Below are 15,993 nucleotides of genomic sequence, written 5' to 3'. Positions count from 1 at the left end.
TTACTTATTGCAATCCGTACGTATGCATCACAATCTCCTCCGTGCGAATCGAGCAGATGCATCACATTATAGTGACCTTTTCAAAATTCCTTGTGCAGCCAAAGAGTAATTAATAAAGCACAGCTAGGTCGAATGATAGCTTTGAAATGCTATCCAAATTGCGCCATATTCGCCAAAACAGCGGCAGTCTTCTCCACAAGCAATCAAAGTAACAATGACAAGCAGTTTATGACTGCTTCTAGTGTCCAGCTTCGTCTGCATTTCCGCCTTTGGCTTTGGCAGCGTGGTATTTATTTTTGTGATGTTTATGGAGTGCCTGAATCATCAGTTTTCACCTGGGGTGCGTTGTAACAATGCCCATATTTTCAAATAAGACATTAGGCTCCGATCGCGGCTCCTGTACCACCACCAAAAAATGGCGCGGGAACACTATAGAAGAAACATGCACAAATTACCTGCTAACGTGCTTTTGAAACGCTAGCAGAATGTTGCAGTACTTGGCATTACGACAACTTCGTTGACATCGCTGACCAGTCGCAAATAGCGGACATCGTTTTTCGGGTCTAGATCTCTGGTGGTCTCTACCACTCGCCAGATGAGCTGTTTTACAAAGGGAATGATGCGTTTTGCTGTAATCAGGTCAGTACTCGAGTAGATGATATGCAGGGGAATCTCCCACTCTTTATCTACAACTTGTAGTTTCGATTCGCGTCGTACTGGAAACCCGTTTTCGTCTTCCTCGTATTCCTCTTCATTGTCGTCATCTTGCAGAAGATTTGGATACTTTTCTCTCTCAAATGCATCGAAAATTATGAATGCCGTTACACCTTCTGTGTGTGATATTCGGTCAATGATATGAGATAGTTCCGAAGACTGTCGAGCTTGCTCCCAAGCGTAAAATAAGCCCTAAAGCATTTTCAAGAAAAAAGGTAGGTTGACACATGAAGTTTTGCATAACAATGACTGGCGTCGCATTAGAAAATTTTGATTGCAGAGGTTCAACTTACATACGTACAATGGTGCGTTGTTCATATGGACCCCAAATCATTTCATTCAACTTTTCATCAGAAACCGCCGGCTGCCACGCATGCGGCTGAATGAGTGGCTTATACTTTCCTTCTCGTTCGGGCTTATTTTTCTTATCGTCAGCGGAAACTGAAGGTTCTTTACTGTGCTCGCCTGCCGATTTTTGTAGTTCCGCTAGCTCTGCCCGTTCCCGAAGCCTCATTTTAATGTTCTCCATGGTCAATGGCAAACCATCTCTTCCCCATACTAGCGGAATGCGGTCGAATTTCGAAGCGAGCGCGGTTTGGAATGGTGTATTTCCATCGGTTATCGTGGTGGCATTAGGATCTTCGGTGGGGACTTTTTCCACTGATTTTTTGCGCTCAGGCGCACCTTCCGTTGGCGCCTCGCTTGGTGGCTGACCGCTGTCAGCTTGATTTTCCCCGCCTGCTGTCTGAGCATCGTCGTCGTGCCCCATGAGGCCAAAATGTTTAATGGGTGTTTCTGTTGCGAAATGCTTATCTCCAATCTGTTACGCTCCGTTCCGCTAGATATGGTGACCGTAAACGTGTGTACTTACTTGTACTGGAGACTAGCGTCAGTAAGCAGAAAATCCAACCAGATACAAGACTTTGCTACTAAATTTGCTAACTTTGCTAACTTTGCTACTAAATTCGCTATGTAATCGTAAATATAAGTAATTAATTTTAAGCTCAGTGCAAAACGTTCGTATTTGTGCGTAAATACAACACTTAATCCATGCGTGCACCTTTCTTCGTTCAGTTCGTCTTATTGGAGAACTTAATTCTGGGTACATTTTCCGTACTGGGGTTGTTGCATAGCTTCGTTTTCATCATAAATACTTGTTCGTAAAGACGTACGGAATCGAAGATACGCATAGTAACATCACCTTTTTCTGTTGATCAGAAAAGATTAAAAACAGCCACTTGAATAATGATCAACTGAACAAACGCATAAAACAGTAAAAACAATTCACTGGGTATACGAATTATGGAGCCCGGTTTTGCCGCTTCATCATGACGGATGGCAAGCTGATTTCGCTGACGCCCTTAACTACATTGATCTCTTTCGATCCGAGAGTGGCCATACTTAGTGCCGGACATATAGACTTCGCATCTGGCTGCTCTTGCTCCTTTCGGCCGCACAAGTCAGCGGCCTGCTTGGCCACACGGTTAATACGGAGCTCGTCCAACATTTTAGCCCGGTTGGTGCATGCTTCCGGTCCAGCTGGTGTCAAGTTCAGCGCTACAGAATACGCAACGATTTAACGAAAGTTGGCTAATTATTCGAACTGCAGTATCTTAGAATTCGCGCCACCAACGTTTTTTCTGTGGCTTCGGGCATTCATTTTGGGTAGCTTTTCTTGGTGGCTTAGGACACACATCTTCATAACAGGGTTCACTGAGGCCAAATATCTCCAGTTCGTCTTCTTCGTCTTCTTCGTCTTCTAGCACAAGACTTAGCCATAGTGCCCGTGTCGTCATCCAGTCCAGGAGTGCAGGATAAAGGCAGAATCTTGCCGTAGCCACGAGAGCCACAATAACTTCGGCAAGTGCGATCGTCGTTACCGTCCGATGGGCACGTTTTGTCAAACTTCGCTCCGTAGTTCGTCTGCAGGGGACACGGCAAGTTGGCATTGCAGATATCGTTTTTGGATTTGGGTCGGAGATTCTTTAGTTTCTCTTGCCGAACTGTAGCAACGATCAAATAAAAATATATGTAGAAGACCGTGTCGACCTAAATTTACGATACTCGTACATATGAAAACAGCTGGGAAAGACTAAATAAGTCTGCAGCTTCGTAAGTATAAAATCGTCTGTAAATTCATCATTGACCATACCGTAAACCTTTCTGGCAATGGTGTCATTTCGAGGTGGCCATGGAGGATAATTACACCACTGGTCACCCATAGATTCCATTGTTGCGTACCTATTTACACCGATATATTATAAACCTAAAAATCCTCTGCTAAAATCTTTGTCGTGAGCCTACATGTCAGCATCCTCAAGCATTTTTGTGCATCCTTGTTGGTGCGGAACAGTTCTTCCTCCTTCATAGCGCCAATCAGTTCGTCCAGCTCCATGTAAGCGAAACGCACTTGTCCCATTAGTTTGAAGAAGAACTTTTCCCGGTTTGTTCGATCGTGATTAATCCAACTCAATACCGCCTCGAAAGCCTGGTATTCTGACTAAACAAAAGGTTAGGGTTGGCGATGAACCATTTCATGCAATTCAGTGTAATCTGCTAGCTGTCTGAAGTCACTAACATACATCTATGTTCAGCTTGTCTGATGCCACCAGCAGCTCTAGCTGACCGGAATCCATTTCCAAGAAATTCGGGTCATGGTAGATGAATTTGAATCTTTTCAAAATTTTGGTCCATGCCACGTCAAAGTACTTGTGGTCCATGGGGACGTTTCGTAGGATCACGAAAAGATGAAAGTCCGCAAACACATAATCCAAAAACTCCATGCATTGTTTTTGCAGCTTTCGCAAACCCATGTTTTTTGCAGCCATCGCAATGTCCGTAACGTTATCAAGAGTAAGCTATTACAAATAATAATTGTCAGCTAAAAATCAAATCAGATGCAACAGGAACTGACCTTTGCTGCACCGGTGTAGACAAATCCAATTATCAACTTCAGTGCCTTAGGCGACACCATCCCCGTTAAATCAATGACCAACTTGCCCGCTTTCCACAGCTTCTCCCAACACGGCACCATAACAACTTTATCATAGAATTCTGAATGGGCCAAGAACATGTGCAGATGAACTTCTTCGCGGTCTTCACCCGCAATTAAAACCATATCTGTGTGCTGCCGACAATGCCAGAAATGGTATATTTTCTGCAGCAAACTAAATATGCGTTAATTAAACAGTATCTGACTCGGACTGCAAAACAGATTTTTGCATACATTTTGGCGTGTAGTGCACTGGCTTTATCCACCCGCATACCGAGACGTACGGCCAATTCCTCGGCATCAAAATTATACGTGCAGATGTCCATCTCCCCGCCCATCTGACTGATCCAGCTTTCCCATCCCTTGTTGAACTTCTCCTCCAGCTCGATCATTCGTTCTCGATCGCCTTTCTCGCATTCTGTTAAGCTGCTTGTATCGGCCTCGCCACAGGAATCGGATACGCTGGACAAATCTTGTCTTCTCGTTTTCACCGATATGTTGTCACCCTTTGGTTTGTACGAACACATTTCGCCGGCTTTACATATTCCGTGAATTGTTTTTACTGTTTTATGCGTTTGTTCAGTTGATCATTATTCAAATGGCTGTTTTTAATCTTTTCTGATCAACAGAAAAAGGTGATGTTAGTCATGTTACTATGCGTATCTTCGATTCCGTACGTCTTTACGAACAAGTATTTATGGTGCTATGCAACAACCCCAGTACGGAAAATGTACCCAGAATAAAGTTCTCCAATAGCAGTCACAGGAGACGAACTGAACGAAAAAAGGTGCACGCATGGTTTAAGTGTTGTATTAACGCACAAATACGAACGTTTTGCACTGAATTTAAAATTAATTAATTATATTTACATAGCGAATTTAGTAGCAAAGTTTTTAAGTCTTGTATCTGGTTGGATTTTCTGCTTACTGACGCTAGTCTCCAGTACAAGTAAGTACACACGTTTACGGTCACCATATCTAGCGGAACGGAGCGTAACAGATTGGAGATAAGCATTTCGCAACAGAAACACCCATTAAACATTTTGGCCTCATGGGGCACGACGACGATGCTCAGACAGCAGGCGGGGAAAATCAAGCTGACAGCGGTCAGCCACCAAGCGAGGCGCCAACGGAAGGTGCGCCTGAGCGCAAAAAATCAGTGGAAAAAGTCCCCACCGAAGATCCTAATGCCACCACGATAACCGATGGAAATACACCATTCCAAACCGCGCTCGCTTCGAAATTCGACCGCATTCCGCTAGTATGGGGAAGAGATGGTTTGCCATTGACCATGGAGAACATTAAAATGAGGCTTCGGGAACGGGCAGAGCTAGCGGAACTACAAAAATCGGCAGGCGAGCACAGTAAAGAACCTTCAGTTTCCGCTGACGATAAGAAAAATAAGCCCGAACGAGAAGGAAAGTATAAGCCACTCATTCAGCCGCATGCGTGGCAGCCGGCGGTTTCTGATGAAAAGTTGAATGAAACAAGTTGTAGATAAAGTCGAAACTACAAGTTGTAGATAAAGAGTGGGAGATTCCCCTGCATATCATCTACTCGAGTACTGACCTGATTACAGCAAAACGCATCATTCCCTTTGTAAAACAGCTCATCTGGCGAGTGGTAGAGACCACCAGAGATCTAGACCCGAAAAACGATGTCCGCTATTTGCGACTGGTCAGCGATGTCAACGAAGTTGTCGTAATGCCAAGTACTGCAACATTCTGCTAGCGTTTCAAAAGCACGTTAGCAGGTAATTTGTGCATGTTTCTTCTATAGTGTTCCCGCGCCATTTTTTGGTGGTGGTACAGGAGCCGCGATCGGAGCCTAATGTCTTATTTGAAAATATGGGCATTGTTACAACGCACCCCCAGGTGAAAACTGATGATTCGGAAGCACTCCATAAACATCACAAAAATAAATACCACGCTGCCAAAGCCAAAGGCGGAAATGCAGACGAAGCTGGACACTAGAAGCAGTCATAAACTGCTTGTCATTGTTACTTTGATTGCTTGTGGAGAAGACTGCCGCTGTTTTGGCGAATATGGCGCAATTTGGATAGCATTTCAAAGCTATCATTCGACCTAGCTGTGCTTTATTAATTACTCTTTGGCTGCACAAGGAATTTTGAAAAGGTCACTATAATGTGATGCATCTGCTCGATTCGCACGAAGATTGTGTTGCATACGTACGGATTGAAATAAGTAAAACAAATCAGTATCCCTGTATCCGTATCATGCTGTAAGGCAATAGTATCTGAATGTAATGTAAACCGGGCCACAGCGTAAACCCTGTGGTTCCCGAGCCGCGGCATCGCCAATATCGCTTTCAACAGCCATCAAAATCACGTTGCTTTAAGCAGCAGTCTTCTTCATAAGATTTTATTTTTGCGTGGCACTCCAAACAGTGGACCCATGTGCTGCCTTTGAGGTTATCGGAGAACCAGGGGCAGAGCGGGGACGGGCAGCCTGATCCGACGCCAACGAACCTTTGATGGGCTCTTGTTGCATGGGTTTCCCTGCAGTGCGCCGGCTCATTAATCGAGCTCTTTCCCGTTCATGAGTTAGGAATGACACTGCTCTTGGCCGGATTGCTTTTATTTGAGAACCTGATCGAAAACGAGAGAGAATTTTCGAAACTGTAATTACAAGAAACTTGCGAAAATTCGCACCGACCAACACTCCTCGCTTGCTCCATAACGTCAGTTTTAACGTCTTGGATGCCGAACATCGCCCAGAAAGATGGGCAACAGGGAGTCTGGGGTACATCCAAATTCACGTAAGGCTTGTATGAAAATGCAAAATAATGCGCAACCGATGCGACAATCATTTCAGCGCATATGATAATGTCCTGCAAATAAGGGAAAAGTCGGATATGAAAAACACGCCGCTTAAAAAACAGAATTTTTGATTGTACGCAAGGCGTGAAGCGGACCTGTAATCCCGTCGATATGGAACGAATGTCGTTTTCGGGAATCGCGGTTTGCCACTGGGTAACCCCGGCGTTTGTTAAAATGGCAATAAATATTTGCTGCCTGAAAGCCGAGTCAGGTACGAAATTAACAGCAGGCTAGCAATACTGCGCAAGCAGATCATTTTACCATACCAGAAAGAGGCAAAAACAACGAATTTGACGCACAGGAACTTAGCCAGCGGGTACATGGGCTTCAGTTCCTCACGAAATACGAGGTAGAACATAATCAAACAATACATTGCCCAGATTTGTGAGATGTTGGCGAATACAATCAAATATGTCCAAGCGCTGGAGCCGCTAAAAATTCCCTCGTGATAAACATCCAGTGACTCGCACAAGCTGCAACGCATAAAACACCCCTTCACATTCCTGGAGTTTGCTCGGGTAAAGTATGCTGCCACTGACCTTTGTTAACTTACAAAGATATGGCGGTAATCACTGGCATGATTACTGTGTACTGCAACGTTCCAAGTTTGCAGTTCAGAAGATACTCACTAAAAGTAAAAATTCACCGAACCGAACATTTCACAGGGATTTAATTTCATCAACATTTCTCTACAGTAAAGTAATGAGAAAGACGGAAACCTTCACGTACGCTCCCATTTGCCAAGGTTTCAGAACTAAACGAAACGGAATAAGATGCTTTTGAGGAGGTTTCGATTCCAAGATGTTGATGACGACAATCTTTTCTTCCAGATAGTTCAACAGAAAACGCATGAAATTATACACAACATAAGCTTCATAACATTGTCGAAAAGTTTCAAAATAGATGGCCGATTCCGGGAAGCGCAAAGACAGCCACTGCAACGCGAAAATTTTGTTTTAAGTGTGCAAAAGTGTGTGTGTGTTTTTAAGTGTGTTTTTAAGTGTGCACTGCGGTTACACGGAATCAAAGAATCAGTGAATTCCATAGATCGTCCGCACTGGGCCTCCGCTCGCTTGACAATAAAAGAGATGCATCGTGTGGGAGAGATCTACAGAAAATCACTGATCCTGGATAACGTGTAGCCGGTGTAGGCGAAACCGGAGACATCATTCTGAACTGAATCTAGACCAAAGGCGCAGTCCAGTAAGAGACCAGTCCAGTCTAGACCTTACGGCAGTAAGAGAGTAGATGGGTGGCATCCACAAAATTCTCACGATATGCAGCTGGAAGTTGGGCTTTGTGTAGTGGATCAGGTGTTGCAAGATGGTGTGCAGCGACACCGGCAGCGACATCAGAACAAATATCCCGCCAACGAACCATGTTCTCGTTCGAAGGTTGGTCTTCTCCTTAGCAAATATCAGCGCACAAATCGGGATGGCTATGATTAGAAGCACTATGTATACGAAAAATACAAAGGGCTCGATCCATGAGCGCCAGTTTTTCCCAATCGTCCAGATCGCTAAGCGGCTCATTCGGGTGGAAATATTCCATCTGGTTCAGATTGAAATGGATTTCGCTAACTGGATTTCTTGAAAGCTGTTATTCAGCTTTTAGTTTTGTTGGCTGTTAAAGTACTACTGCAAAATGCTCCCTGTTGCCTGCTTTTGTTTATTAGTTGCCTGCTCTTTGACAAAATTTAAAATAAGATTACAACTTTACAACACGAGCGAAATGGCATGGTACGTTTTAATTTGAAATGTAGGGTACTACTGTATCGGTTACACGGCAGCACTGGCTGCTATGTACCTGCAAACCTGTGTGCATGCTGGAATGTACGAGTATTTTGCTTTCGTCACTGTGTAATATCATCTGTCGAAAACCCAGTATTCCAAAACATATTTATGGATACTATTAGTATTGCCAAGCGACGACTTCCAATAAATTTTTATACTCCCTGTACGGCTATACGTACTTATTTTTAAAAGTACAGCCACTTTTGCACCCAAAGGATGTCTCTGCTCTGCCATAACATTGATAATGTAACAACACACTGTGAACAGCCGAATATTAGCTTATTAAAGAATAAAGGTATAAATGCCACATGCTGGATTGAACATGATAACATGCGAGGCATCACCTGTTAGAAACTGAACAATGGTGCGGCAGTGTGTAGTAAGAAAATTAAGTAATTTTAATTGTCTTACAGTTTTTTTATTAAGTGAAAGTGTGCAGCAAACAATAATAATTATTTCAGTTGCCATTATGTTGCATAAAAGTTGACTCCTCTACAGTCATTACGCGATGGACACTTGTGTGATAGCAATCTTTCAAAAATTCGCCCAGTGCGATACACTTCTATTTGTTGTATCATGTATGATTGAAGTCTGATGCTAGTGTAAAAGGTTATTCGAATGTGGACTGCGAAATTTTGAAGCTTTTGTCATGGTGTATGCGAAGGAATACTGCGTTCTTCGGAAGTCAGTAAGCGTGAATTCGGGCACGGGTTCCCGGTTGAGAAAGGACCTACCATAAACGTTCTCTGGATTCAAGTCCTGCTTAGACATTTGCAAGTGCCGGAACAGGCAATTGGTAAAACGAACGACAAAATGGTTTTACCCGTTTTATGAAGAACCGAAACTGCATTTCTAAACCTGTTGCAGTCTCACCATGTCGAAAAAAGGTCATAAAAATAACAACGTGGTCAAGCTGCGGCAAGGACCGACAGTTCCCACTCCAGTCCAGGAAGCCATCGACCACGCTGTCGATCAGCACCAGCGTGAACATAATCTTGCAGAGTACGAAGCGGCTGGCGGAAATTTTAATAATCTTCGTGGAGAAGCCCTTCTTGCGTACCTTGACCTGCAAGCACATAAACAGAAGAGGCAAACGAATAAAATATACCAAGAACTTAACGAGATTGTCAACAGAATTGGCGATCATCTCAATGCCAGCGGCTTCTTGGCATCCATCAGCGGTGATCACACTCTGGCCGATGAAAAGCAAACGGCGTACTTCCGAATCATTACGGAATGTCAAGGCAAAGAAGCGGGAATTCAGGCTAACATCGAAGACTACATTGATCTGCATCTTGCCAAATCAAAACATCAGTATGATGTCATGAAAGAAATCGAGCAATGGTTCCACGAGCTTTTAGCGGATAAGTCAATGGAAAGAGAGTTCAACGCTGAGTTGGAAAACATCAAAGAGCGTCATCGCGAACAGAGCATTTCAAAAGAGACCATCGAAGATACAATCAGCAAAATTGGTGATACGGGTCAAAAACTGAAGCACATTGGAGAAATACTGGCGTTAAGCTCGGCAAGTGGAATTAAAATCACCGATGGACCACCACCTGAGAAGGAAGACACCATTTTGATGACTATTCCGTCGGAAAACAGCAATGACCTGCAAATTCGCATAACCGTCACCCTGGATGATGAAGCGCTGTTCCGTGATGTGACTCTACTGCAGACGGCTCAACAATATCTAAAGGGTTTGGTGTTCTATGGAGCGGCTGCTAAACACAAGAACAAAGCGGGAAAACGAAAGGTCACTAGACTGGCGCTCCAGCAGTTAGATGCCATTTACAAGTAAACGGTACAAAACTTCATTACCGTTCAAATGGCACTAAATGGGCCATTTCTTGTGACTGAACTGGATAACTGTAGGGTCATCGAGCGTTTACGGGAAGTTCAACGGAAACATACTCATGAACTAGGTGCTTTGGCCGCGAAGCTGGAAGATACGATGCAGCAGAAGGATATCATGAACCGTGAAAATGAGCGGTATAGGATCGATACAAAGGAGACCGAGGAGATGCTGAATAAAATCATAAAAGAGCATGATGCGCTAAAAACCGAGCATGTCAAAACAATCGCGGATATTCGAGAATGTCGTAGACGCTTATCTAGTGGGCAACCAGGGAACGTCGGAAGTGTTACTGAAGAAGAAGATCGTGATCGTGAGCCGAGTAAAGGTAACGATCGAGCGCATGGTTCCAAAGGATCTAAAGCAAAAGGTCAGGATCAAAGTAAATCAGAAAGAGCCAAAAGTCAAGGCACCCGTGCGGCGACACCAGGCGGAACTCACGAATCTCACGTTCGTGAAGATTCACAGAGCAACGAGCATGAAGACACTTCCCATAGTGTAAGCGATGGAGCTCAAAAAAATCCTCACGAGCAGCCGGCCAAGGGATCAGCTGCTCCTCCCGTTTCCACTGTAACGAAAAAATCTGGCGGTCCCAGAAAGGCAAGTGTAGTCGAACAAATCCGCAAGCATCACGAACCCGAAGCAGTTGTCGCGCACGAACCGTCGACTGGTCACGGCACTCGTCCAAAGTCTGTTGGTCATGAGCATCCGCCGGCGGGTCCCAGTGAGGAGGAAGTCGGCGAGCCAGTTAATCAGACGGAAAGTGAGGTGAAAGATTATGAGGCAGAAAAACCTGATCAAGTTCCACGTAAAAAGAAAGCTGAAGCGAAAAAAGCATCGCAAGGGCGTCGAATGAGCCGCGTAACCCCGGAAGAGAAGACAGAAATGAAAAAGTTAGACCTGCCAAAAAAGAAGGTACAAACAAAAGAGAAAGAAAAAACAGAGTCGAAAACACGGGAAGTTAGTCCTACGGTGGCATCTCCAAAAAGCCCAGAATCGACAAGGCAGACGCCGGAAGGTCTGGTAACGCAAAATACCGGAGAAGCTTCTGTTACTGATAAAGCGCAACCCAGTACGGGTGGTGACACCAGAGACACTAGTACAGGGTCCAGAAGAAGCGAGGGCAAAAAGAAGGGCGTCGAGAATGCAAATACCGAGGAGGAGGATACAAGCAAAACAAAAGCGGAGAAAAAAAGTCAAGCCGAGGCAGTGGCAAGGGAATCGCAGGGCGACAGTGAGCCCGAAGAAGAGGAGGATGAACCACCTCGGTCGCCGGTGCCCCGCCTGCCAAGAGCTGAAGAAGTACAAATGGCTCACAAAGAAATACAGGTACAAAGTGTGCCATTTTACGAAAACCGATAGTTGTGTATCTATATACCTTACCGTTACGACACAGGGATGAAATGGTGAAGTATTACACGTGCATTATCCAATTTTCACAGACAAATTTAGCACCAAAAGTAGCGCAAGTTAGCCGGGGAATACCGGTTCAAGCCTCCTTCATCGGTGGCTCTGTTCCGAAGACTGATGTTGAAGTGCAGCCCAGCTTTGCCGATGCGAAGACATCAGAACAAGAGGCCCTAGCCGAGGCCCAAGAGCAGCTGGACGCTCAGGATGAAACGATTTCACAGCTGAGTGCTAAAATAGAAGAACTCCAAACCGTTGAAGAGAAAGCCAAAGAGCTTGAGGACTTAATGCACAGTGTGGAGCGAGAAAAATCCGAGTTGGAGGTCGCCATGGATGAACTGAGAGTGACGCTGAAGCAAGCCGAGGACGATGCCGACGTGCTACAATCACGTATCAATCAATTAGAGTACGAAGTTTCATCACGGGACAGCATAATCACGGATCTTCAGCATTCGGTCGACACGCTGGAGGAGACCCTGCGGATACTGCGCGCGAACAAAATTACGGTGGAAACGTCAACGGTCGGCGTGTTATTCGGAACTTCTCTTGATATTCAGACTGAGGACGTGACACCGCCGGAGGTAAAGGAGGAGTTAAAGCGGCTGAAGTCCATTTTGGGCCATTTTCGAAAATCACTAATAACGGTGCTAGCCGAAGAAGACCTGGTGGCGGATATACCATCTTTCCCTCATCAGCTGAAAGATACCTGGAATGCCCACTCAGCGGCTGCAGAGATTACGGATGATGTCAGGCAACATTTTGGCGCGATCCCGGCCATTTTTCAGGTATGTTTCAAATTTTAAGACAAGATTTCTGTGTGTTTTCCATGCGTCAGGTACAAGTTAACCGTGCTCTGACCTGCCGTTAAATCTGTTCTCTGTTATTTACGCAAACTGGTTACCCAAACGATTTCTTGTTTGAATGCGTTAGGGTGCCTTCACCAAGCTTCGAGCTGAACATCGAGCTGCATTTACAACAGTGCTCGAACAGAAAGCCAGCGAAATGGAAGGTGACCTCCGCGGAACGGACTCCAGCGAGGAGATGCGACGTGCCAGAATGAAACTGCGGCAGCGAGTACTTGATCTCGAAGTCGAGAACACTCACATCCGTCATACGCTCAAGCAACTGAACGAAGTACTGGAACAACGCAGGTCAGAATTCGACACGCAGCTGGACCAGAAGAAAGCGGAGGTATCAAAATATCGAGACGAACTGAAGCGTATAAAGGAGCTGGCATGGACGTTAGCGGAGTCGTTAGCAAAATTGCGTGATGAAGCAGTTGCCGCAATGCCGGAAAGGAAATCAATTGTGGATATGATATCATTGTTGCGAAGTGCGGAGAAGCGGCTTGGAAAAACTCTTAAAAAGCCACTGCCACAAAAGTTACCAGCTCCACAAATGCAGGCTCAAGGGGCTCATCAGGAGACATTTTTCGACCATACCGATGAGTACCCTGATTCACCAAGAAGCATGGAAGCACCACGATCCAGCGTACATTTCCGTGATGCACTGCGCAGCATGGAATCCAATTTGCCAGGTATGAATACTTGTTGTGTGTACTGGCGATAACCTGCACTATAATTACACGGTATAACAGATGCCGATGTTTGTTGACAGTTTAAGGTGTCTCTTTAAGAAGATCTTGTTCTGGCATGTTTTATTCTTGTATTGTATGTGACCATATTTTTACTCCGGTTTTAGTGAGCCCGTTTTCGGATGCGGAGTACGTGATACAGCCGAAACCGGTCAGTTTAGTAAACCGACAAACCTCGGTCAGCTGGACGGTGATACGAAAACGCAGCCAAGATCTGGGCAAGCACTACTTTCGCAGTCAGGGCACAACGACGACAGATCGCATTAGTCGCTCTTACGTAGAATATACCCGGTACAGTTTTGATCCACATACTGAATCTGTACAGTCGGAAACAAGAAAGGTCACCCAGGAACACAAGATGATGCAGACCACCGGCCCAGTTGATTTATATATCAAAGGTAGCGCTTATACCGGTGCATTTCCTCGAGCGGAAGATTGGAACCAATTCCCAGAACATTCGTCTAAGAAAAAGAAAGACACCAAGGAAGATGAAGCAAAAAAGAAGCCAACAACAAAAGGAAAGGAAACCAGTGAGCCAATTGTAGTTACAGGAACACGGCTCCAGGAAGTCCAACCAGAACTACCACAACCGGTTGGCCCGTTAGAAACAGCTGTTCCAGCGCACGGTCTGAACGCAGAAACAACCACCTACCTGGATCCCAAAGGAGTTTCCGAATTTGAGCAACACCGTAACATTGTTACTACTAGATTCGAACAGCAGAGAATCGTTGGACAACAAATTCGACATAAGCCACAGTCAGCAGTTCGACCCGAAGTTCCGGAAGCACACCAGCCGCAAGAAAAGGAGATTCTTCAACAGTCAGCCTATGGAAAAAATAGTCAGGCTGAGCGTTCCTTAGATTCAGCTATAGCCCTTCTCATATCGATGGAAGCAGAAGCGGTGGAACAGCAAGTGCGCAGTATCCCAGCTGACGCTAATTCCCCGCGCAGAACACCAAGAGAAGCGGATCAAATTCGAAAAATTCGGGATCATGTTATGCATGCAAAGGCTTTGCTTCAAGAACAGCATGAGCGGGGCATGCACTACGAGGAGTCGTCAGTTACAGGAGGTGCGCGGCGCAGGTCTCGCTTTGACGGGCGACATGCATATGGCTCGCCATACTCGGAAGGTGAATACTATCGGGAAAGATCGGAAGGCGGTTTGGAGGTCACCCAAGATTTGCGAAATGCGGAGCGGCAGATACGAGAGGACATAAAAGAAATTACGCGACGACGCCAGAGGCGGAGATCCAGCGGAGGTGGTTCAGAAAATATATGCATTTCGTTAGAATACAAAACACTGACGAAATAATATATGTATTCTAGGTGGGATACAACGGGATTTGAGTAGTCCGGAATCAGGCAGCATGTCACCTGCAGAACGATCTGCCTATCGCAGACAGCTAAGTCGAACACGGAAAAATCGATTAGTGGAATCCAAGCGGCATCGACAGCGTCGTGTATCGGAACTGGATCAAGCCATTAACCGATTTCTTCGGCAAGGTCAGGTTTGGGATCAGTCATCCGGTCCGAAAACCAAGGCCTTCCACTCGTCATTATCACCCAAAAAGACGCACTATTCTCCAGAGAAACCAGCTTTAGGATCGCATAAGCCCATTTATATTGGCACGAAAGTGGCCAATCAAATGCCGCCAGAATTTACCGCAGTCGGTTTATCGTTGGAACCAGGAAGTGGAACAGCCGACTTTACAGAAGAGATGTTGGAAGCTATGCCACCAGAATTGGCTTCACGACTTCGAGATATGCCTCGCGATGTTCACGAACTTCCACGCAGTGATCATTTGAATGCCACCATAGCACAAAAGCTAAAATTTCTTAAGGAACAAAGGATAGGTTTGACAGTTGGATCACCTGAGAAGATACAAGCAAACCCGTTGATACGAACGCATAGGGGGGAGGAGCCGCTGGAAGGTCCCATAGACACCGCGCTGAATAATTTCCCAGGTGGAATAATTTAATATCACTTACTTAATGCAGATTAACATTGTTACGGTCAGCATGCAGTGTTTGCTGTTAATTATACTATGGAATTGTCAATGTTTATAGAAATGGGTGTTATCGGAAGGGGGATTCCCGATAATTCACCGGTGCTGCAGCAGTGGAATGCTAGCAGCAGTACAGCCAAATCTAGTGCAGCGACTGCTTCTATGCCGATCTCCGTTGAAACCCAGGTTTCTAATGCACCAAAACCAGCAGAATCCCAGACACGGACTACCAGCGCAACAAACACTAAAGAAACTGGAAGCAATAGCTTGGCTGCGCAGTGAAGTGATCTAATAATTATGAAGATTTCTTCAGAATGCATATCTCTCGTTCAATTTAAACGCGCTTTTATTATATGTATATGGATTATGGATGCATGTTGCGAACAGCAAATAACAGTAGTGCTTTCATTTTCGACCAACCTTTGTTTGTGGCTTGTACAGCACACAGTTCTAAAGCATTTAATTTAAGTTGTATATAATGGTATTATTACCAGAATAAATTGATCAAAATTTTGATCACTTTCGAAGTCCAGTTTGTCTAAAACTAAAGTTTAGTGTCTTAAAAGATTGGCAACTGCGTCAGTAAATGCATCGCGGTAAATACGGTAAGCGCAGTGACAGCAGTTCAGAATTCAAGAGAAAGCAGCTCACTGTCTGTCTATTAGAGGTTATGATTTTATTATGATTTGAACTTTAAAGGTCACGAAGAACCACTGATACGTACGATACAGCAAGTACATACTGTAACAGAGGGTTGGTTAATCCACTTTACCATGATCTGTCGGCTGTTAGTG

The 15,993-nt window shown here is 44.9% G+C and overlaps 5 protein-coding genes across 7 annotated transcripts; 2 read left to right on the top strand and 3 right to left on the bottom strand.

Annotated features, from left to right (window-relative positions):
• Window positions 1-331: 331 nt before the first annotated feature.
• LOC129586857 (uncharacterized) lies at window positions 332-1,715 on the bottom strand. The gene is made up of 3 exons (XM_055480322.1): window positions 1,016-1,715; window positions 498-906; window positions 332-429 (listed from the first exon to the last, which is right to left on the bottom strand). Exons 1-3 carry the CDS (start codon window positions 1,481-1,483, stop codon window positions 332-334), a joined length of 975 nt encoding a protein of 324 aa, XP_055336297.1. The 5' UTR covers window positions 1,484-1,715.
• A 137-nt stretch (window positions 1,716-1,852) lies between these two features.
• LOC129586696 (kelch-like protein 3) lies at window positions 1,853-4,364 on the bottom strand. Its single transcript, XM_055480041.1, is given in 8 exon segments — window positions 1,853-2,271; window positions 2,348-2,717; window positions 2,867-2,955; window positions 3,019-3,037; window positions 3,040-3,214; window positions 3,297-3,572; window positions 3,629-3,881; window positions 3,941-4,364. Coding segments are annotated over 7 exon segments (1,398 nt in total). The 5' UTR covers window positions 4,234-4,364; the 3' UTR covers window positions 1,853-2,271; window positions 2,348-2,424.
• Window positions 4,365-4,756: 392 nt separating this feature from the next.
• On the top strand, window positions 4,757-5,931 carry LOC129586856 (uncharacterized). The gene is made up of 3 exons (XM_055480320.1): window positions 4,757-4,966; window positions 5,203-5,416; window positions 5,485-5,931. The coding sequence occupies exons 1-3, from the start codon at window positions 4,757-4,759 to the stop codon at window positions 5,676-5,678; spliced, it is 618 nt and encodes a 205-aa protein (XP_055336295.1). The 3' UTR covers window positions 5,679-5,931.
• LOC129586707 (transmembrane protein 184C-like) lies at window positions 5,790-8,318 on the bottom strand. 2 transcript variants are annotated; one of them, XM_055480059.1, is made up of 7 exons: window positions 7,777-8,318; window positions 7,274-7,479; window positions 7,098-7,172; window positions 6,811-7,017; window positions 6,640-6,739; window positions 6,381-6,555; window positions 5,790-6,313 (listed from the first exon to the last, which is right to left on the bottom strand). In XM_055480059.1, the coding sequence occupies exons 1-7, from the start codon at window positions 8,074-8,076 to the stop codon at window positions 6,087-6,089; spliced, it is 1,290 nt and encodes a 429-aa protein (XP_055336034.1). In that variant the 5' UTR covers window positions 8,077-8,318; the 3' UTR covers window positions 5,790-6,086. The 2 variants fall into 2 exon arrangements, with proteins under 2 accessions (XP_055336034.1, XP_055336035.1); XM_055480060.1 differs by having other exon boundaries at window positions 6,121-6,313; window positions 6,377-6,555.
• A 228-nt stretch (window positions 8,319-8,546) lies between these two features.
• Window positions 8,547-15,650, top strand: LOC129586776 (myosin-3-like). Of its 2 annotated transcripts, XM_055480185.1 has the most exons (8): window positions 8,547-9,133; window positions 9,205-10,134; window positions 10,213-11,521; window positions 11,635-12,384; window positions 12,530-13,136; window positions 13,301-14,452; window positions 14,520-15,158; window positions 15,261-15,650. In XM_055480185.1, the coding sequence occupies exons 2-8, from the start codon at window positions 9,212-9,214 to the stop codon at window positions 15,479-15,481; spliced, it is 5,601 nt and encodes a 1,866-aa protein (XP_055336160.1). In that variant the 5' UTR covers window positions 8,547-9,133; window positions 9,205-9,211; the 3' UTR covers window positions 15,482-15,650. The 2 variants fall into 2 exon arrangements, with proteins under 2 accessions (XP_055336160.1, XP_055336161.1); XM_055480186.1 differs by lacking the exon at window positions 8,547-9,133 and having other exon boundaries at window positions 9,990-10,141.
• Window positions 15,651-15,993: the final 343 nt, after the last annotated feature.

Source organism: Paramacrobiotus metropolitanus, unplaced genomic scaffold (genome assembly GCF_019649055.1).
Source record: "Paramacrobiotus metropolitanus isolate TYO unplaced genomic scaffold, Prichtersi_v1.0 Parri_scaffold0000022, whole genome shotgun sequence".
Classification (NCBI taxonomy): domain Eukaryota; kingdom Metazoa; phylum Tardigrada; class Eutardigrada; order Parachela; family Macrobiotidae; genus Paramacrobiotus; species Paramacrobiotus metropolitanus.
Note: the sequence above shows the minus strand (reverse complement) of the source record. Positions and strands in the feature narration are given on the sequence as shown.